Here is a 23,559-nt window from a genome sequence, read left to right as displayed (position 1 = left end):
ATTATTTGGGATTGATATTAAGAAGGTAAAATTATGGTTAATTTAAAATTTCTCTTTCCAACATATTTCCTGTTTTACAAATTTACTGAAATGGCCAAGTAATCATGCTATAAAAATAAGATATTATTATTATGCATTTATTTATTTATTTATTTATTTTTAATTTTTAAAATTTTTTGTGCATTTAGATTAGCTTTTGTTGTCAGCTTGGTCTAAATTTTCCCTTTAGTTCTTCTCACCATTAATGTTGAAGAGATTAGGCTGAACTTTATAAATAATAAAGTAGGCAGAGGACTGAAGGCCATACTACATTAGGATATCATTTACAAGGAGATATCTAATTCAATCTTACAAATAGTTACAAACTTTCAGCTATGTTCGTGCTCCAGTGCCTAATGACTGTGGGGGATAAAAAGATGAGATTAGTGGTAGAAGATATATAAGGCATGCAATGCCTATATTCAGGGAGTTTACAATCTATGAGGTAGATAAGAAAAGTACAAAAATAATTATAAAATCTTACTCAAAATTAGACACAAGCATTAGAAGTTTAAAATCCTGAATTAGATATCTACCCATTCTTATTGCTTCTAAATTTTGGCTTTCAGAGGGAGGTATGATATGAGTTACAATAAGTCTTCACAACATGCACTGATGAAAAGAATCAGGAAGTATCTGGTTAATTTAGACCAAGAGGACTATCACGGTTTATAAACTGAGCCCTCTGCATTTCCTCTTGAAAGTCAGTGAGTCTCAAATCGCTTACCCTGGCTCTGCTACTTAGTCTGTCTGGGTTTAATCCCATACTTTCACCATGAGCCAGGCAAAGCCAACTGTGATGCCTGAAGAATGAATGAGAGTCTCCACTGATGCTTGTTTGACAGTGAGAAGTGTCCACATTCAGAATATGTACCTATTCCCTGCTGTCACTCGTCTTTTCTCTCTATTCCAGTAAAGGTTATTTAACCTGCGACTGATGAATGACATTATTATCACTATCTCCCAGAAAAAGAGGCAGTATTATAGATCTTACATTTGTTTTGATGCAGTGATATAGGAAAAATCAACATTATCTTGGAAACACTAAGAAAACTGATATGAATGAAATTGTGTGTGAAAATACATATGGGAAGGAGACGGAATGTTTGTGTTGTGTGTGTGACACCCATGCTTTGTTTTGCCTTGAAATAATAATTGGAGAAAAAACACAAGACCATAAACATTTTAACAAGCTCTCTTGCATTGCCTAATCCAATTCCCAGTATTACCAATTCACTTTTTCCCTTGACACAGCTCACAAGTGGCACCAAAAATTAAGGGGTGGGGGGGGCGGGAGTCAAAGTTATAATGAGCATGAAAGGCATCTCAAAGGAATGAATACCTTTGAGATTAATTAACTAAAAAGTTTTCTTTTAGTGATTTCCTTAGAGATGTCTTATAGACTGTTGTAAGTGTATGAAAAGTTTCTAAAAATGTATTTTTTTTCTAGAGTTTTCCATTACCTACTTAAACAAACAAGGACCATTTTCTGAGTTTTAACAAATAATTTTAATGGGAATGAACATAGAAAGCACATGCTATTATCAATAGACATACCATATGTTGTACATGAGAGGCATTGTAGCAGAACTGGGACTTGGGAGTAAGACACACTATAAGTTGAATGTTAGTTGAACCCCATCACATCTGTAATTTTTAATACAAATTTTTTATTAGAGAAGTTGTGAGCTTAAAAAATAATCTTCCATAATGTGCAGAATTCTAATATATCACCCCTCCACCAACACCTTGCATTGTTATGGAACTTTTGCTACAGATTATGAAAGAACACCATCAGACCATTACCACTAACTATGGTCTATAGCTTACGTGTGGTGTATTTTTCCATATACTCCCTAATATTAACACCACGTATTAGTATTGTACTTCCATAATAGCTCATGAGAGAAGAGTCTCATATTTGTACTGCTAACCACAGTTCATCTTCAACTACATGGATCACTGTGTTATACAGACTCATGCCCTGTATTGTTTATTCAATGCGTAAACAGAGTGACTCTCAAATTCATCATAGAGTTCTGCAGTCTTTGCCTCAATAAAGTTTTGAAAGTTTTCCTTAGTTCAAAAGACAAAATCCCATACCCCCTATTATTGATCGTTAACATTAATATAGTAACTTTTTTGACATTGCTGCAAGAATATTACAATATTGCTCTTAATTCTAGTACATGTTACATGAGTAGTATTTTTCACATCCATCACCATATTCTTACCACCTTGTAATAGTGACTTACATTTGTTCTAGCTCATAAAAGTACCTTCTTGTATTTGTGCTATTAACCAGAATCCTTATCCACCTCTGGCTGGGGTCACAATGTTATTCAGTCCCTAGCTTATTCTCTAGCTTTCTTTCAATTGACATTTATATCCCTAAACTACCCCTTTCTGCCACAACCCCATTTATAAACCAGCTATGTTGTATTCACTATAATGTGCTACCATCAACTCTATCCATCTCTACACTTTCTCACTAAAGCTAATTAAAAATTCTGCATACAGTAAGCATCAGTACCCATTCTCAGTCTTTAACCTATCTCCTAGTAACCGATACACTAGGTTTTGGACTCCATGTGTCTTTGTATTTAGTTCATATTAGTGAGACCATACAATATTTGTCCTTTAGTGTCTGACTTATTTCACTCAGCATAATGTCCTGAAGGTTCGCCCATGTTAACGTGTCCCCATTTCATTTTTTCTTACAGCAGCATAATATCCCATTGTATGTATATATGACATTTTGTTTATGCATTCTTCAGTTGATGGACACTTAGGTTGTTTTCATCTTTTGGCAATTGTGAATAATGCCACTATGAACATCAGTGTGCAAATGTCTGTTTGCATCACTGTTTTCAGTTCTGGATATATTCCTAACAGAGGTAGTCCTGGAATATATGGAAGTTCTATATTTGACTTCCTGAGGAACAGCCAAACTATATTCCACAAAGGCTGCACCATTGCACCTTTCCACTAACAGTGACAGAACATGCCTATTTTTCCACACCCTCTCCAGCACTTGCTGTTTTCTCTTTTGTTTTTTAAATAATGAACATTCCATTAGGTATGAGGTGATACCTCATTGTAGTTATGATTTGCATTTCCTTAATAGCTAGTGATATATATATATTTAAAAGAATATTTAAATTATATAAATGTCACATAAAAAATATAAGGGATTCTCATATGTCCACCACCTCCACCTTCCACAGTTTCCCACATTAACAACATCTTTCACTAATGTGGTACATTTGTTAAAATTGATGAACACATATTGAAGCATTGCTACTAACCATGGACAGTTTGCACTCTGCCTCACACAATTTTTTAGATTATGGCAAAATGTAAATGGCCTGTATCTATCATTGCAATGTCATGCAGGATAAGTCCAATGACCCAAAAATGCCCCCATGTTACACCTATTCTTTGCTCTCCCTCCCCTCAGAACTCTGGTAGCTATTGCATTTATATCTATGATAAAAGTTCTTCCAATGCTAGAATAATAATAAGTCTATAATAGAATAATAATAATTCTACTTTAGTCCATTGTTCATTCCCCAATCTTGAGGATTTTGGAATGGTGATGCACACTCTGTTTCTAATTGAGAGGGGGATTGAATACTGTGGGGCAGATGGATGGAGCATCTTGCTTGCAGTTGCAGACACTCTCTGTTCCTTGAGATGGATGCTATTCATCATCATCTCCCTCTTTTGGTCAAGGTCTTCTTCCAGATGCATTGCTAGTTGGCTCTTGGTAATAACCCCTTGGTGCCAGGGAGGCTTATCTCTGGGAGACATGTCCCACACCAGGGGTGAAGGTAGTGCATTTATATGCTGAGTTTGCTTTCCTAATAGCTAGTGATATTAAATATTTTCACATGTGCTTTTTCACCATTTTTATTTTCTCTTTGGAGAAATGTCTATTTAAGCCTTTTACCCATTTTTTCAATTGGTTTTTTGATCTTTCATTTTTAGTTGTATGATTTATTATAGCATGGAAATCAAATTGTTACTTCTTTCTGGTGAATTGTTCCTTTCATTAATATATAATGTCCTTCCTTGTCTCTAATAACAGTTTTTCTTCTAAAGTCTATTTCATCCAATATATGTATAGCTACTCCATCTTTTTGTTGTTGTTGTTACTGCATGCATGGACTATCTTTTTTCAGCTTTTCACTTTAAATCTTTTGGTATCTTTGGATCTAAGGTTAGTGTCTTGTAGACAGCATATAGATGGCTCATATTTTCTTATCCACTCTTCCAATCTGTTTCTTTTGATTGGGCAGTTTAATTCATTAATATTCAATGTTATTAATATAAAGGTTGTTCTTATTTCACCTATGTTGACCTTCAGGTTTTATCTGTCTTATCATTTTTCACTACTCTTTTTACATTTTTGGTTAATTTTGTTGATATAATCTTTATTTCTAGAATTTCTTCCAACTTTCCCTCTCTTGTCATTTCTTTTCAGGCTGTAGCACTCCCTTTGGTACTTCCTGCAAATCTGGTTTCTTACTTACAAACTCTCTCCATTTCTGTTTAGCTGTGAATGTTCTAAACTCACCTTCATTTTTTAAAGACAATCTTGCTGTAGATAAGATTCTAAGCTGGCAGTTTTTCTCTTGCATCATAAGGGCAATTTGGTATTATAATAGGGTCTTATTCTGCTTATTTTCCTTACCAAATATTTAATTGTATTTACCTATAATTTGATAGTTATAGCTAAAACTCAACTAGGTGTTGCACTGACATAAACTCTGTAATTCAAACTGAATTTTAGTATCTGTTGCTTTGTGGGTCTTATGTTCAAGGATTTATCATTTCAGAGACTTTAGTTAAGTCACTAGCACATGAAGGAAAAATGATGAGAACTTAGGACACAGTCTTGCCCAATTTTACTTCAGTCTAACATATTACAAAAGGGTAAATAACTTCAGCTCCTACACTTTGATTTATTGGACTTACTCCACTCAGCTAACATGGAGTTGAAGAAGGTCAACCACCACAACATGGAGCCTAGAGTGTCTACAACTGGAAGCGGGAGGAGTGCATCCAGTACCCATGTGGAATCTAAGCCCTCACTTGACATAGATGTGCAATGGACACAACCAATCCAATGTCCACAGAGAAAATGTGGAATGGGTGTGGGAACGGTAGCCATGGTGGCTGCTGGGTGTGGGGAACGGGAGGAAGAGATGAGATGTGGAGGCGTTTTCGGGACGTGGAGTTGTCCTGGATAGTGCTTCACGGACAATTATGGGACATTATAGATCCCCCCAGGGCCCACTGGATGGAACGTGAGAGAGTCTGGGCTATGATGTGGACCATTGACTATGGGGTGCAGTGATGCTCAGAGATGAACTTACCAGGTGCAATGCATGTGTCATGATGATGGGAGAGAGTGTTGCTGTGGGGGGAGTGGGGGGCGGGGGCGGTGGGGTTGAATGGGACCTCATATTTTTCATAATGTAATTTAAAAAAATAAATAAATAAATAAATAAATAAAAAGGGTAAATAAATGTATAAAGTGAACATGTTAAAATGTTTTATTATCTACAATACTGGGTAACATTTATTAATTCAAGCCCTGTGCTAAACTCTTTAGCAGTGGATAACATTATTTAAACTTCACAGTGACCCTAGGCATTATGTACTCTTTTCCTCCCCATAATATATGTGAGGAAACTGTGCTCAGAGAACTTGCCAAGGCCACAAAAAGGGCAAGTGGCTGAATGTGAACTTAAACTCAGTTCTATCTGACGTTAAATTCCGGCACATTCTTGAACATGGTTTTCTGCCACCAGTGCTCTTGAATAATTGTCTCCAGAGAAAAATTATGCATGGTGAACACTACTTATGTAATGCACTTTTTTTTTTTTTTTTTGCTCAAAGAAAATGGGTTCCTTAAAAAAAGAGAAGAGGGAAAGGTAATATTATCCAATCCCTGTTATGTCCAAGTTACAGAATTAGGTATTTTAAAAGGAACTTTCTCAGTCAATCTTTATTTAAAAACTATGAAGTAGGTTTAGATATCTCTATTTTTCTCAATTAAAATATAGTAGATTAAATTATCTAAGAAACTTGTTAAAAGACAAAGAACTCATACATTAAGATCAAATCCAAACTGTCTGTCTGATTCTTTTACTTCCCGCAGCTTAAACTTACTGTTCTTCTCAAAGTAGAGCATATGCCTTTTCCTGGCAGATGCTTAAAAACATCTGGAAACTGTACAGACTGAGGTACTGGCCATAACCAAAAAAATGTTATTTGGAAATCATACTTCCTTTTATTCTTTCAATGAATGAAAGGTTTGTACCCATTTGTCTCCTTTTCTTTACCTCCTGTACCCAGTTAAGTTACACTTTGGTGTTGCTTTGACAATCTTATTTTTACAAAGTGAAATGATGCTTTAAGTCATTGTATAAAATTGAAACTCAGAGAAATAAGAACTTAATTCATCCTGAGATAGGGAAAACGACTTTTAACTTGGATCTTGAAGGATGAATAGAGGTTTTTCTAGCAGAGGAATCATGGAAGGGCATCCCAGGAAGAGAGAATAAAATGTATAAAGGCATGGAATTGTGAATGATTCTATTTTAAAGTAGTTTAAAACTTTTTCCAACATCTCTACAAGGTTATTCATTTCTGCTTTTATTTTACTACTGTATGTTTTATATATTTCTATTAAATATTTATTCCATTGTGTGGTGGTTTGGAACTGTATATACCCCAGAAAAGAGACATGTTCTTAAACTTAGTCCATTTCTGTGCATGTGATCCCATTGTAAGTAGGACCTTTTGATGAAGTTACTTCATTTAAGGTGTGACTCACTTCAATCAGGATGAGTCTTAATCCCATTACTGTAATATTTTATAAGAGAATGAAATTCAGAGAAAGAAAGAGCCAGAGGAATGGCCAGAAGCTGATCACTGATTGAAAAGAAGAGAGAGACGTTGCCATGTGCCTTGACATGTGGCAAGCTGGAACTAAGGATGACCAGCGGCCAGCTCCAAAATGCCATAATCTTCATCAAGAGAGCATTGCCTTGATGATGCCTTGACTTGGACTTCTATCTTAACTTCAAAACTGCGAGCTAATAAAATTGCAATTGTTCAAGCTGACCCATTGCATGGCATTTGCCTGAGCAACAAAGAAATTTAAAACACATTGTATTTTAATTATTTCTATATCTGCCTCTAATGCTTCATTGTGAGCTTCTTAAGAATAATATTTGTAGACCTTTATAACTCCAGTGCTTAACATAGCACCTTACAAATAGTAAACATTCAATCAGTAGTTTTTTGTTGAAGCATAAAATCTATATCTATAGATAGATAGATAGATAGATAGATAGATAGATTGATTGATTGATTGATAGATAGATATGAAGAACATTCCAATCCACTACGGCTATTTTAAAAAAGAGTTCTTACATTTGTAATATAAATAAAGACAACAATAGCAAATAAATGTTGATATATTCATACAATGGGATACTACACTTTGATGAAAATGAATTAATTTCAGATACATGTGATAATATGACTATCAGAAAAAAATGATATTTAAATGAAAAAAGTATAATTACATTAACATAAACTTCCAATATGTTTTTTAAGGACACAAACATGAAAACAAGGGAATAATACGCATAAAATTCAGGGTAATTACCACTTGCAGTGGTCTGAGTCTACAGGGAAATTGCCTGGAAAAACACTATTTTTTCATAAACTGAGTAGTGGGATATAGGTGTTCATTGAGTCACAGTTCTTTACATGTCACATTTTATTCAAAAATATTATTTTTCTGTTTAATATTTAATAATAAATATTTTTAAAGAAATCCAACAGAAAACACTGAAAGATGGGTGGGTTTTTGATGTTGCCAATATTTTAAGGTATTAATGGAACAAGCGCTAATATAATATTTTAAACGAGGGAATATAAAATAAGGGAGTGAAAAATAATAGGCTAGATTATTTCTCACCAATTTAGCATTCCAAGAGGCATCGCCCTCTTACTCTAGGTGAACTAGCACAGCATATAATACTATTATTCCTTTTTTTCTCCTCCTTCCCCCTCACCCTGCTGTTTTTACTGTCTGTGTCCATTTGCTGTGTGATTTTCTGTGTCTGTTTTTCTTTTTGTCTTCTCTTTGTTTTCTCCTCTAGGATTCACTGGGATTCGATCCTGGGACTTCTGATGTGGAGGGAGGCTCCCTGTCGCTTGCTTCACCTCAGTTCCTGGTTTCTGTTGAGTCTCACTTTGACTTTCTCCTTGTCTTTCTTTTTCTTGTGTCATCATCTTGCTGTGTGGCTCGCTGCACAGGCACTGGCTTGCCATGCAGGCACTTGGCTCACCACACAGGCAATGGTTTACCACATGGGTCTCCACATGGATTGTCACCTGGGCACTGGCTCACCATGTGGCCACTTGGCTTGCTGCATGGGTTGCCACATGGGCTCTGGCTCTCCATGCAAGCATGCCTTTTTTTTTTTACTAGGGGACCCCAGGGATTGAACCCAGTTCCTTCCATATGGTAGGCAGAACCCCAATCACTTGAACCACCTCTACTTCCCAATTCTTTAGCTTGAATAATTATCATTGTAAAGTCAGTATTCCCCAAAAAATGCAAATCAAGTGTCTGAAGACTTGAATTCCTATCTATTTAATTATTCATCTCAAACAATTTGTTTTAGGGTAAACCCAAAGTATTCCTTCCAGGGATAGCAAGGAATAAGCAGCTCAAGCATCTCTCCCTATGACTCCTTTGAAAGCTTCTCTCCACATTTCCCTCATGCCAAGTCAGTCATCATCATCTTCAGCTCCACTTACAGTGTCCATCCCATGGATGTCTGGCTTGGGTGCTCACATCACAGTTTCTGTCTCTGGGAGCTGTAGGTAAAACAAAATCCATAGGTAAAATTCAAAACAGGAATTGGTTATGTGACAAACTTAGGGAGGAGCAAAAGGAAACAGTGACTGGAGACTACATTGGTATTTTACAGAGAAGTCTAAAAGAATTAGAATACACCATGCTTGAGGCCAGTGTCTCAGGAAATGCTGCTTATAACATGCTCAACTCATAACATGCTCTGAATCTTGACTTTAATATTCTTATTTTTGTCTGGCTTCCCTGGTATTGGGCCTTGATTCTCTGTTTTTGCCCTGTACTATTCTGCCATATGGTTTACCTGGTTTGGGGTTTCTCCCATAGACACTTTCTATGAAATCTTCTTACATGGCCTCCTAATTACCAAACCCCCAAAAATTTCGTTCCACCTTCAAACAAAATCTGGACTTCAACAGCCTAGGCCTAGGCTGGGCCAGGCATTCTGGCCTCCTGTGTCAGTGGAAAATAGCTCAGATACCACCTAGAGGCATGTGAGGTTCCAGTTCCTTTCAGAACTGCTGGGATAAGCAGAAAGATCAATATTTTTCAAGAAAATACTGAGTCCTTTCAGACATCACATTCTTCCAATCCAGGAACAAAGGGACGAGCTGGAGGAAAAATCATGAGTAAGAGAAGGTAAGGTGAATTTTATTTTTTCCTGCAAGAACAAGCACTCAGAGATGGCAGAATTGAGTGATACCTGTCCAAGGAATTGTCTTTCACCCCCTAATGCAATAGATAGAGAAGAATGTTGCTCCTTCCTGGAAAATACTTCTCATCCATACATCTGGAAAAAAAACTTCAACCTTCAACAACTCTTCTGTAAGGTCCTCTCCCTACCCCAGCAAAATGTACTCCACAGTTTTTGCCTTGTTTTATACTTAGATTATAGTATTTATCATGTGGGTTCAGTTAGTTGTATATCTACTTATTTCCTCCAGAAAACTATAACTTACTTACAGGTGAGATCATGTCTTCTTCATCTTTGCATTCCTCATAACTAGCAGAGAGTTATTCATCAAATGACATCTAAGTGAATGAAAATGGAAGATAATAGGATGCCATCTTTTATAAATTGTTCTATTTTGACCATATAAGTAACTACAATCAGGAAATTGAGGGATAGGAAGAGATCCTCAGTGTGGACTCAGAAAGTTTGGGAAAGTTTGGGTTATACCACATTTTCAATAATTTGAGGTCTATTTCCATATTCTCCTTTAGGCTCTGCTTTACTGAAAATTCTTATCGATACAGCACTAACACGGTCGTTAGGAGCTGAAGAGAAGTGACCTCCCTCCAGGAGCATGTGTCTGCTCAGCCCTGCTGGCTGGAGGTTCAGACACTGTGATGGTTTTGGTATGGCAGATTTCAACTCTTCTTTGATTCTGAAAGGTCAGACAGGAGGAAAAAAACTTGCCTCTTCCTCTTCCCTCCTTTTCCATTGCTCTCTTCCCAGTGTCCTTCTCTCCTTCCACCTTGTGGGAACAAACTTCACAGCAATTGAGTTCCACAAATGTGATAGTACTCTCAATGAATTCAGTCATGAGAATAATAGCTCTCTGTATTGAAAGAACACATTTCTCACTCAGCATATTTCAGTCAAAATAATAGAGAAAAGTAGGAAGGAGTACAATGTCAAAGCTTTTGAGTAAACAGTGAAGTCAAAGCCACAATACAACACGTATTCTTTACAATACCAGCATTTTACCTCCCAGCTGAACTAAGCAATACGAGCCATGACCAGATTCTCCAGCACCAACTCCACCATGGATTCCTTCTATTCGCCCTCTCCACATTCTTCTTCGCATGCTGCCCTTTCACAGTCAGAGCCTGTTTCCAGTCTTTGTGGGTGTTTCCAGCACATGGGCACCTCTACTTTGCTCACAAGATATCTGCCTTGCAGGACCTAGCCTTCTTTCTCCTTTATACAACTTCTTGATGGTCCATAAGTTACAGGATGCTACTTGAAACCATGAAGATGCACTGTTCCCATATTTTTCAATAACTCCTAGACCAGTCATGGCAGGACTTATCCAATGCAGGCATGGAAGGAGATAAATACAGCACCCAAGATGAAGAAGTGCTAGGGTGCAGAGGGAAAGAGAAGGAGGGATGTAGGACAGTTAAAGAAAGTAAAGATTGAGAGGTCTAAGGTCCAGGTTTTTCTGATTACTGGAAAGAACCCCATCTCTCCATGAACAATAGCATGCTGTTCTCAAGAAATCACAGGTCCCAGAGTCAGAAGACCAGTGCCTGAGTCCTCATTCAGCCATTCACTCCTTATGTGTCCTTGGACAAGTCAATTTAACTCTCCTCTCCAAGTCTTAGTCCCTACATTGTAAAATGGGGTTAATAAAGCCTGTGTTCTCAAATTCAACCAAATGAAAATGGTTTATAAGCTATGAAGTATAGTTGAAGTGCTAGCTACAACTACTCAGGAAAGAAACCCAACAGGCGATATAAGACCTTCCTTAGGGATGACTTCACCTCCTTATTCCTGAGGCTGTAGATCAAGGGATTCAGCATGGGGGTAACTAGGTTGTTCAGAATCTGAACAGTTGCATCAAGCCAGGGGCTGGGGGTAGGCCTTAGGTAGATTAGGACCACAGGCATATAAAAGAGGAGGATGGCCGTGAGGTGGGCACTGCAGGTGGAGAAAGCACGCCGGCGGCCCTCAGCAGAGCGAATCTGCAAGATGGAGTAGACAATGCGACTGTAGGAGGTAAGGATGAGAAGGAAGCAGCTGAGGGGCATAAGGCCCACACTGATGAACCCCACCATTTCCAGTGCTGAGGTATCTGCACAAGCCAGCTTCAGCATCACTGGGATATCACAGAAGAAATAGTCTACTTCATTGGGGCCACAGTAGGGCAATTGGAAGGTGAGAGTGGTTAGAAAGGTGGCCTGAATACAGCCAAAAAATGAGGTCCCCATGGCTAGAACAGCACACACTCTGTGGCTCATGATAACTGTGTAGCGCAGAGGGTAACATATGGCAACAAAGCGGTCATAGGCCATCACTGTGTACAGGAAACACTCAGTGCAGCCCAGGAAATGGTAGAAGAAGAGCTGGGACACACAGCCTACATAGGAGATGGTTCGACTATTGCCTGAGAGGTAGAACAGCATCTTGGGGCTGCTCACGGAAGGGAAAAACATGTCACACACAGACAGCTTGCACAGGAAGAAGTACATGGGAGTGTGGAGCCGAGTGGAGGAGACAATTGCCAGGAGAATAAGAAGGTTGCCCATCAGGGTGAAGATGTAGAAGAGCAAAAACAGGACAAAGAGCATGGTCTCCAGACCCTCTGTGTGTGGGATGCCCAGCAGGACAAATTTAGTCACTACTGAGAGATTTCTCATTCTATGAGAATGTCAGAACTCAAAAGGGACCCAAGTCACCAAAGTGGACGCCTATATCAAAGTGGACACCTGTATCAAAAGGAACACCCAAATCAAATTATCAAGCTTCTTGCTGGTAAGTGTATTGGCTGTTTTTCTTTTTTTTTTTTTTACAAGCAAAAACCAGACTTCTTTTGCAAAGCCAGATCTATATTGAAACACAAAATAATGAGAAATATTTATTTCAGAGCCATAGTCTATTGAACTTCTAAAAGGAATGTTTTGTAAAAGTGGATTATTCTCTTCTATGACAACATCAGAAGATTAAAAACATACTCTGAACATTCTTGTGTTAAGTTAGAGATCTTTATACGGTTGTTTAATTAATGGATTTATTCTCTTTGCACATAGTTAAATTTTGAACTCGCACCATCTCTTCAATAACAACTCCCTGAATTCATTACCCTCTGCAAAATAACAAAAAAAGAAATTGTATTAGAAATCAAGAACTCTTTGAATCCTGATCATGTTACTTATTAGCTATAGGAGTTAGCACAATTTACACATCTTTTCATCTACAAAAGGATATCATAATAGTTATAATATCAACAGCAACAGAAAAATATCCTTCAATTATCAAGGTAAAGTTTGTGAAACATCTGTGAAAGTGTCTGGCAAAACAAAATCATCATGGAAACTGTTCCTTCATTCCATGTACTTTAAACCTATTTCTTTGAGTGTCTTATTTTATTGTTGGTATTCTATATTTATTTGCAGTAAGCATTTTATGAATATGTTACTGAGTAGGCTTTGACTGTATCCTCTTCAGATTACATCCTTCTGGACTGGAAATACCTAACATGTCCAACTCTATCAGGAACTGTTGCTCTGCTTCTTCTAGTTCTTTCAGTATTTTCTAAGTCTACTTAAGGTGACTCTGAAATAGTAAGCAAAAGAAACCACAAGGGAATTGTCAAATTCATGTTACTGTGCTGAAGTGAAAAAAAATACATGCAGAAGAAAGGCAAAGAACAGGACTAATAAGGGAGGTTACAAAATTCAAGAACAGGATATGACACTTGAAAAGTCCAGGGAATGCTTCCTCTTATTACTTATGCAATAATAACAAAACAACAGCAACAACAACAATAATAATACATATCACTTAATGGATATTCAGTGTGTTCCTAGGACTAGGCTTCATACTTTTGAAATGTAATTTATTTTTTAAATAAACTTATAAGGAGCCACTACCATTACTATCCTTATTTACAAATCAAGAAACTGAAACTTAGAAAAAGGAAGTTAATTGCCCAAGCTGGTTTATGACAGAATCAATACTCAGAACTGTTTCATTCTAACTGTCCATGCCTTAATTATTAGGAAAACCAAGTTTGTTTACTTCTGCTTTCTACAACAACCTGTTCCATGACCAGGCAATGGTAAACAACAGATATCATTTGAGATGGGGTCACATCATTATTTTTTACTAAGGTGGGAAAAGTTTTCAGGTCTTACTGCTTCCTGGTCATTTCCTGCTTTGACTTTAGCATCACACCAAGTTAGTTAATATCTCGGTTAATTTTTGAGACTGAGGAACTGGCTTTTTCCATCAGTTTGACACTAGAACTTAGTTTCTTCACTAGCATAGGAACTTCCAAGTTGTAGAACCATGTGCAAAAGGTAGATTCCAATCATAGTGTATGACAAGTGTCACTGAAAAACACCTCTAAAGAGAATTACCAAGACAAAATGGGTCACCACATACCACCTTAGCACTGTGCAAAAATGAAGATAGCAAAGAGAAAAACAGCCACTTTCTGGCAGGGGGAATACTGCTAACAGCCCACTCTTTATTACTATCCATACCTGACCAGTCTCTCTGAGCAACTCACATTTCTGTGGGCTCAGATCCTCTGTCCTTGGTCAGCAAGGCTCTCCTGGTTTCTGCTCTTTGCCTATGTCAGCATCATAATATTCTGTGATTCTGCAATCATGTTTGATTTTTAAGTCCATTTCAGGATAAAGACATCTTGGGCCAGGAAGTCATTAGTGTTAGCAGAAGTTAACAGTGAGGCATGGGTAGAAGTTCAAATACTCACAGCCCAGCAGAAAGCAGAGTCAGGTTTCCTAGAGATTATAAGATCTTACATTTACTGTTTCCAGGAAGGGAATGGAATGCCTCAGCCAAAAGATCTTTGATTTTCTTCCTACTTATAAAGAAGTGAATCTCATAGGGTTTGAAATAAAAACTGGTACACATGCACTCTCCCTGATTGCTTCCTTGGAACTTTCTTCCTATCCCCTAAAGCTCTACTTGGAATTCAGTGGTAGCTCTGAGGGAGCAATTAGTTTGTCAACTGTTTTCATCACCCAAAATGAAATAATAGTAATGTGATCATTGGCTAGGAATGCATGACAGGATAGGCTCCAGTTCTGACCCTGATTACCTGTCATTCTATCCCTTTGTTTGGTTGGCTTTCAAACAACCTTCAAGCCTTTACTTGTGATATTATTATCATTTGTCTCACCACTTTTTAAAATTGCTCATATATTCTTGTGACTGTATAATTATTAGTATGTCTAACAAACATCATCATTTAAAAGAGAAACTTAATTACTTCATAATTATTTATTTTGTATCTACTATCACTCTGTTTTTCAGGTCAGTTTTCCTAAAGGGAAACATTGACATTCCAGGTGTAATCATAGGAGGGTGACCAGTATAAATAAAGGAACTGCAAATCATTGCAAAAGAAAAGTGAGTGACTAAAATAATAGTTAATATAATACTGAACAATTCATTGAACACACTTAAACTGTGCTCAGGGCTACACTAAAGTTTAAATTCATTGTTACATTTAATCTCCAAAAGAACCTTTATGAGTTAGATGGTGTAATATAACAAACCAAACAGCTAAAATAACTTGAAGAAGATCACACATCTAGAAAGAGACTGAGCTGGCACTCTTTAATTTCAAAGCCAATGCTTATTGACCACTATGCTATGCCTTCCAGAGATTTGGGTTTTCAACCCAAAGAAGAGAAACAGACATACTTTTGTCTTCAAATGCTTGTCGGCCTGTTGGTAGACTTGTTCCATGCAGGAAATCCAGGAATCATAGGCAGATGTGACACAAACACAGATCTGTTTTAAATTAAGAAAGAGACTGTGTAATGAATGATTAGATAGTGTACATCTATGAATCTGAAGTGTTTTGTTCGTATTTATGCTAGGAATTTTTTCAATGATACTGACCTAACACAAGTGGAACTCTAATTTAGGGATAATTCCACTAACCTCTATAGCCAAAACAATTATGGATATGGATATAGTAGTTACAAAATTATTGTAATATCAAAGTATTGATAAAGCATTTTAAAAGAGAAGATGCGTATTCCATGGAGGTAGACCAAATGTTCTTTAGACAAGATCTCAGTAACCTATTGGAATGTCCTAGGTAATAGACCACAATTTTAATAATACCTAGCATTTACTATGCATTTACTATATAATGGAGTTGTGCTGAGTGCTCTAGAATATTATCTCTTTCAATTCTCACCAGAAATCTGAGGCAGGTATCATTATTTTAGTAGACAATTTATGATCAGAGAGTTGAAGCAACGTAACCAAGGTAATACATTTAGTGAATGATGGAGCTGTATCTCAAACCCCTAACCAGGATGTTATGACTTCCATCTTTGAGTTATAAAGAAACAGAAATTCATTAGTAATTCTGACTTTCAAATATTCATTCACAAAAAAATTCACCATGCACTTGTGATTGATTTGATTTTTTGATGCACTTTTAGGTTTTTAATTAATTCTCATAAGAGCTCTGTAAAGTGGCTTTTATTAACCCTATTTTACAAATAAGGCATTGGAACTCGGAGCAACTGAGATATTCCTAAAGTTAGACAGCAGAAGAGCCAGACATTCCCAAGCTTAGCTCTCTTTCCCAGGAATCATCACAGTTTCCCAAATAGAAGCCATACAGAAAGCAGCTGTCCCTGTTTAGGGGAGAATTATTAATAGATCCTTTATAGAGATTAGGAAAAGTCATCTGTACACCCTTAAAATCATCACTGCCTGTATCTCATATTCCATGACTAGACCATGGCCTCAGAGTATGAGAGAGAGAGAGAGAGATGTTCAGTTCAGCTCATATTCTGTTTCAGGGGGAATGAAAAATTTTCAGGAGAATTTTCTTCATTTATATAATTTAAGGGGACACTTGCTTTATATTTGCCTCACCATTGTTCAATTGGATAAAACAGTGGGCCTCATTTTATTCATTTTTCTCTACTTCAAGTAGTCAAGTCACTGGCATATTCTAGCAGCAATAGCCACCTGGTTTCTTAACTAACCTCTCAGCAGAACTTTCTGATTATTAATAGCAGGGGCAAGTCTGGGCATTCTTGATCCAGTGACAGGTGCTTTATTACTATTATTATTGTCAGGGCTGGGGTCTGGGGTGAACCACCAAGCATAAGTTCCTCCCTTTATCTGCAAGAATTTGGTAGGGGAAGAATTGGACTCAGAGCCCCAAATGGGAGAGGGTAAGGTATCTATCTATTTTCTGGGTAACAAAGTTCTTAAGCTACCATTTTCCCTCCCTTCCTTTCCTTCTTTCCTTTCTTGCTTCCTTACTTCTTTCTTTCTTCTGGTGAGAAAGTGCTCAATTAACTGACTCCCTGTAAATTTAATGGTTTCTTTATTTTTTTTTTAAGATTTATTTATTTATTTATTTATCTCCTCTTCCATCCCCCTACCACCCCGGTTGTCTCTGTGTCTATTTGCTGCAGTCTTCTTTGTCCGCTTCTGTTGTTGTGAGTGGAATGGGAATCTGTGTTTCTTTTGGTTGCATCATCTTGCTGTGTCAGCTCTCCCTGTGTGCGGCGCCATTCCTGGGTAGGCTGCACTTTCTTTCACGCTGGGCGGCTCTCCTTACAGGGTGCACTCCTTGCGCGTGGGGCTCCCCTACATGGGGGACACCCCTGCGTGGCAGGGCACTCCTTGTGTGCATCAGCACTGAGCATGGGCCAGCTCCATATGGATCAAGGAGGCCCCGGGGTTTGAACTGTGGACCTCCCATGTGGTAGACGGACGGCTTAACCACTGGGCCAAGTCCGCCACATAATGGTTTCTTTAGAAGAAGTGTTCTGCATAAGGGGAAGGTAAAGTAATAAATATAGGAATAAAAGCTATAAAACACACATTTTCTGCATTTTTCTTGGGGTGAAGTGGAATGGAAAAAAATCAGAAACTTGAATCCCTGGAAACCTCTTGAGTAAACTTGGTATCCTGCATAAACACCAATTTCTAAGTGATCTCTCCTCTGGTTCTCACTCCCACTGTCTTAGTCTGTAATCGGCTGGAATATGGCAGGACCAGTCCCAGGAATCAGATCAACTCATTGAATACCAGGTACTAGGCAGAGAACACCAACAAAGCAAATCTGAGATGCAGTCCAGCCTGTCAAGCAAACTACAATATTTAATTAATATGGTATAAGCAGATAAAGATCTAAGAAAAATAAAACTTTTAGTAAGCAACCAATATTCGAGAACATGCAATTAGAACATCCTTACAAAAGGTAAAAAGCATGCATTATATATTCTTTTCTAAATTATCATAAGACAGAATACAGGAATTGCATCCTCTAAACTTAGATCCAGGGGTAAGATGCAGAAATCCATAAAGGAGGACCAAAAAGGGTAAATGGAACCCCAGTCTAGGGGACCGAAGAGATGACCAGGTGACCCATAGGGAGATTTAGGCCCAGACAACCAGGGAGGTATGGCACTATTATCAGAACTGAAAACACAAGGTGAGAGCAACATAGCAGCAATGGAAAATTGAATCTAGTCCAGAAAAGGGAGATTTATGGCCCATTTAAAACTGCTTAAATGTTTTCTCCCAAAACACAGGATTGGTTCTCAAAACTGCAGAAAGGCTGGTCCTATCAAGACTGCTCCAAAAGATCCATCAAGGGTAAGAAGAGGGAAACAGTTTGAGAATCAGCCAGAGTCAGTACTAAAAATGTGGTGGAGACCCAGCTGGAGGTTGTACTGCTCCATTTTACTCCATTGAACTGAATAGTAAATTCACCATTGAGAGAATATACTACTGGAAAGCTATAAAATTAAAAATTACTGAATTTATATTTATAGTAATAGTTAATCATTATTTATAAAAATATATAACAATAAGAATATTATTATACTAATATTGGATGTCACAAGGAGTAACTATAGTACTACGTAGCATTTACTTATTATAGATGCTTTATAATTAATAGAATTATAATTTTGATGAATACTTTAAGTTTCAAAATAATTTGAAATTACTTTATGCAAATAGATAAAATAGGAAAGAGATTAGACAGAGGACTGCCTTTAGTTTTGACATCCTTTGTCATTCTAATATTTCACCATAAGTGCTTGACATTCCAAACTATTTATAATTCCCCAAATTCTTCATACTGTCTTACACAATCATGCCAATGCTCATCTTTTCTCCTCTGCTTGGAATGCTTGCTTTCTATTTCTTTGTCTGGATAATTTAAGTCTAATTTAGGTGTTATTTTTTCTTTGAATAGTTTTCTCTCGAATTGGATTGGGTAGGCTAACTAAACTTTATAGCATTGTGTTACCACCCTGTTCATAAGATAAGCAAATAATTTCCATGAAACCTAGAAACATATCTTTCCTGTTAATTTGACTGTATCTTTAACACCTTACACAATGCTTTGTTCATAAAAGTGTTTAATAATGGTAGTAAAAGAGTTGTTGTTAGATATGAATGCTGTTTCCCAATATTTCTGATTTTACTCTCTTTGTAAGCACAAGGGAAGATTGGACTTCTCTGACCCCTGAAATTGGGTGTGGCCATGTTTTGACTCATATTGTAATAAAAATGGCATTCATTCACTTCCAGGTGAATGCATTTAAGAACCAGAGTGAAATTCACTATGCCCTCTCTTCCTCGGCCTTGCTCCTCTTGATGCATGTGATATTTTGGAGACACAATTAGGTTTGAAGCAGCCTGCAATGCTGACAGTCACCAACACCTACCAGGGACGTTACATGAGTGAGAAATAATTCTCTGGCACATTAGACATTTGAGGTGTTTTGTGGTGGTGATGGTGGAGTGGTGGTTGTTTAAACTACAGCATAACCCAGCTTACCCAGTGCTCAAGTCAGGTGCTGAACATATTCAGGTAAACAAAACAAATAATATCTTCCTTTACAGATGTTAAAGTCAGTGGGAAGTATGTACTAGTTTATAGGAAATTAAAATTCAGTGCATTAAATATTAAGAAGAGAGCAGTATGCTGTTCAGAGAAGGCTGTGTGTAGTAAAAAAATACTTCAAGCTGAAAACTGAAGGATATTAGCCAGGACTAAATACATTCAACCCTGGTTAAATTAAATTTTCTCCTACTCTCCTCCTGCATTCAAGTAGCTGAACACAGTTGGAACAAAAAACAAAAAACACCTAAATACATTGACTGGCTTTACACTAAATTTGTGACCCCAAACTCAAGGAAGCCCTAGATGTGGCCCACCTGCCTCACTTTTCCATGTCCAAGCACACATTCACTCTCCTTAGCAACCACTTCACTCTTTCTTTTCATCCCTTTGGCCTCCGACATGTTCTCCTCCTTTCTCTTTACCCTGCTCCTACTTCATTGGGAAAATAGAAGCAATAAGAAATACTTACCCACATTTTCAACCAGGCCCACATCTGCAACCATGTATGATGTCTTTCTTCTTGCTCTGGGAATGAATTTTGCATGTTTTTCTCCAAGGCCAGGTCTCTTACTTGTGTATTCATCCCATTGATTTAAAGTTGATTTAACCAGAGTTTGATTTATAAAAACTTAGCAGATTTCCACCAATGGCCACTTGCCTAAACTCCTGGATCTAAAACTGATTCTCCTGAACTACAACCTAGAGATCATGTAAAATGCTCAACCCAAACCAGAGAAAGTTAAAATAAAAAGAGGAAAATAAAGGAAAAAAGAGCAAATGCAAAAAATAGAAAACAGTTAAAAACACAGTATATAGTAATTCAATTATATCAATAATTACTTAAAATGTTTGTGGTCTAAATACATCAAGACTGATTTTGAATGGATAAAATGGTGTGATGCAACTATATGTTGTCTAAAAAAACTCACTTTAAACAAAAAGACTCAGGTTAAAAGAGAAAAGATAGAGAAAGATATACCAAATTAACACTAATAACAAGAAAACTAGAGTGTTTATATTTAATTTCAGACAAAGCATATTCAAAAACAAACAAAATTACCTGGGATAAAGGTGGACATTACGTAATGATAAAAGGATCAATGACCCAAGAAGACATAATCCTAAATGTGTATGCACCTAACAAGAGAATGTCAATTTATGTCCGGTAAAAACTGATAGAGCTGAAGGAGAAACAGAATACATGGAGTGAGCGTGTAGGCTGGAGTTTTTCTTCTGGCCAATCAGATGCCTCAAGCAGATGGACTATTTTAAGGAAGTAATGACTGAAAATTGGGAGAGTAATAGCAGATGCTAAAAGAATGAAATCTACGATCAGCTGGAGGTAAGTATTTGTACAGGGAAGGGATAAAATGGGTATATAGGCATACCTCTGAGTGGGGCTTTCAGGGCTTGAGGGGTATTAGGGATGGGAGGATGGGTCAGATGACCCAAGAAATTGGTGGGGAATACTTGAACATAGGAGATTATCAGGTATGTGGTTGAAACTGTAATGTAGAGAAAACTCGTTAGAAAATATAATAAGGAAGTTTACCTGTTTAAGATGCTTAAGGGTGGACGTCTGACACAGGGCAGGTTTCTAGGGAGTGTGTGAGTGCTCATTTTGTCATAGTTGGTTATACCATTGGGTGGAGACCCATGCAATGAGTGTGAAGGTATACCTGCATCCTGGGGAGGACTGATGTTCTCAAACAGAGGAAATTGTGTCTCTCGAGAGAATTGGTGGCTCCCAGTGGGTTAGGGCAGTCAAATATGTCAAGCCCTCAACATTGTTGCAAGTATCTGTGAATATGGTCCCTCAAGTAATGAAGATTGATTGTCACTGTGCACACTGTGAGGAGGGGGAAAGTGGTATTGAATAGATGGAATCAGGGTAACTATGGGACAATGGAAATGTTCCACAAGATCATGCAATGATGGATATAAGACATGTTAAATTACACCAAAAATGTATAAAATTCTATAGGCTAAAATGTAAACCATAATGTAAAACATAAGGTAACTAAAATTTTAGAAAATTGTATAGTTTAAAATATAAACCATAATGTATTCCAAATGGAACCTTGGTTGAAAGTTATGAGTCAATATCTGTACATCAGCTGCAGCAAATATAATATGAACATGTAAAACTATCATTGCTGGGGAAGGGGCAAAGTGTTTGATGTTGGATATGTGGGAGTACCCTATATTATATATGTGAATTACTGTGATCTAAAACTTTTGTGAAGACAAAACTATAATTAGGGGAAAAAAAGAAAAAGAAAGGATGTAGAAACTGAGGAAGAAATGAAAGAAATTGCCTTGTCACTGTGTATACAGGGCAACACCTATTGATGAAAGGCAAAACGTCAAAAACAAAGCTTTCCTATTTTTTTATTTTTTTATATCCCAAGTTATTTTTACTTTATTTAATTTTTCTAAATTAGTGTATATTCTATATCTAATCTTTAAACCCTTCACTATATTCCATTTTACTATTAATGGAACTTGGCAATATATTACGCTTCATTTTTGAAGAAGCTTTAGACCACAGAGAAGTTCAATTATGGCAGAGGAGGAACACTGGCATGGGGTGTTATTGATGGGGGGCACATGATTGGGAGGGAGTACATAAAAATGTTCAGATATTTTCATAGTGGTTACAATTAAAAACAAAACTGAGGGAGCACTGAGTTCCTAACCAGGGGAGCTCTATCACATTTCCCAATGGAACAGCAACAATCCCCCAAGTGCAATGGCAAAGACCAAAAAAGGATGGTCCGACAATGAGCCCTTGATAGTGATGACTATGCTTATGAGCCTGTGTGCTTAAAATATGAACTAGGCCTAAAGCTGCAGAGTGCCTAAGAGTTACCTCCTGAGAGCTTCCATGTTGCTCAAATGTGGCCACTCTCTAAGCCAAACTCAGCATATAAATGCATCACCTTCCCCTCAGCGTGGAACATGACTCCTGGAGATGAACCTCCCTGGTGCTGAGGGATTACTACCAAGCACCTGCTGATGATGTAACTAGAAAAAGACCTTGAATAAAAGGGTCAACTCAGACCAGCAGAATAGCTCAGCCTACATGTAATATCAGGTGTTAAAAACTGCTTTCTGACCTTAAATAAAAGGGGGAAATGGAAAGGACACATAAGTTTATATGGCTATGAGTCTCCAAAAAAGAGTCAGGAGGTCATTAGATGGGTTGCATTTATGTACACCTCAGCAGGATCCCAGAGACAGCCAAAGTAGATACAACCCCAGGTACTGGTTCTCCTGAGGGCTAAAGAGACCCACAGGTTCTATGGTCATGACAGATGGCTCTGGAATTCAGTGCTGTGTCAGTTGGCCCTACTTTGGAGTTTGTGTTCCTGAGTGTGATGGAGTTGGACTCAGATATGACCTTTCTACACATGCCTCTTCTGCTACTTTTACCGGACCTGTGGTTGGCACTGGAGTTGGTGTATACTAGGAGACCTGAATCTCTGGACTGTCCATGTAACAGCCAGGCTCTGATCCTCAACAGACTTGCAACTCCAAACCTCTGGTTTATTGGACTTACCCCAGCCAGCTAACAGGGAGGTGAAGAAGGTCAACCACCACACCAGGGAGCCAAGAGTGCCTACAACTGCAAGTAGGAGAATTGCATCCATCATCCATGTGGAATCTAAGCCCCCTCTTGATATAGAGGTGGAGTGGACATAACCATCCCAGGGTCCACAGGATGGAGGAATAGAGTATGGATTAGAGTGGACTTACTGATATTCTACTATGGAACTATTGTGATTAGTAATGGCAGAAATTGTAGCATTGATGGGAAGAGAGTGGCCACAGGAGCTGCTGAGGGTAGGAAGAGGGAAGAAGAGATATGAAGTGGGGGCATTTTCAGGACTTGGAGTTGTCCTGGGTAGTACTGCAGGGACAGATACTGGACACTGTGTGTCCTGCCATGGCCCACTGGGTAGACTGGGGGAGAGTGTATACTACAATGTAAACCATTATCCATGTGGTGTG

The 23,559-nt window shown here is 37.7% G+C and overlaps 1 protein-coding gene across 1 annotated transcript; it reads right to left on the bottom strand.

The window, feature by feature from the left end:
- Positions 1 to 11,377: 11,377 nt before the first annotated feature.
- On the bottom strand, positions 11,378 to 12,310 carry LOC101438708 (olfactory receptor 10D1B). Its single transcript, XM_004459580.2, has one exon. It carries the CDS (start codon positions 12,308 to 12,310, stop codon positions 11,378 to 11,380), a length of 933 nt encoding a protein of 310 aa, XP_004459637.2.
- Between the last annotated feature and the right edge of the window lie 11,249 nt (positions 12,311 to 23,559).

Source organism: Dasypus novemcinctus, chromosome 27, assembly GCF_030445035.2.
Source record: "Dasypus novemcinctus isolate mDasNov1 chromosome 27, mDasNov1.1.hap2, whole genome shotgun sequence".
NCBI lineage: Eukaryota > Metazoa > Chordata > Mammalia > Cingulata > Dasypodidae > Dasypus > Dasypus novemcinctus.
The sequence above is the reverse complement of the archived record's forward strand: the minus strand, read 5'-3'. Positions and strand labels throughout refer to the sequence as shown.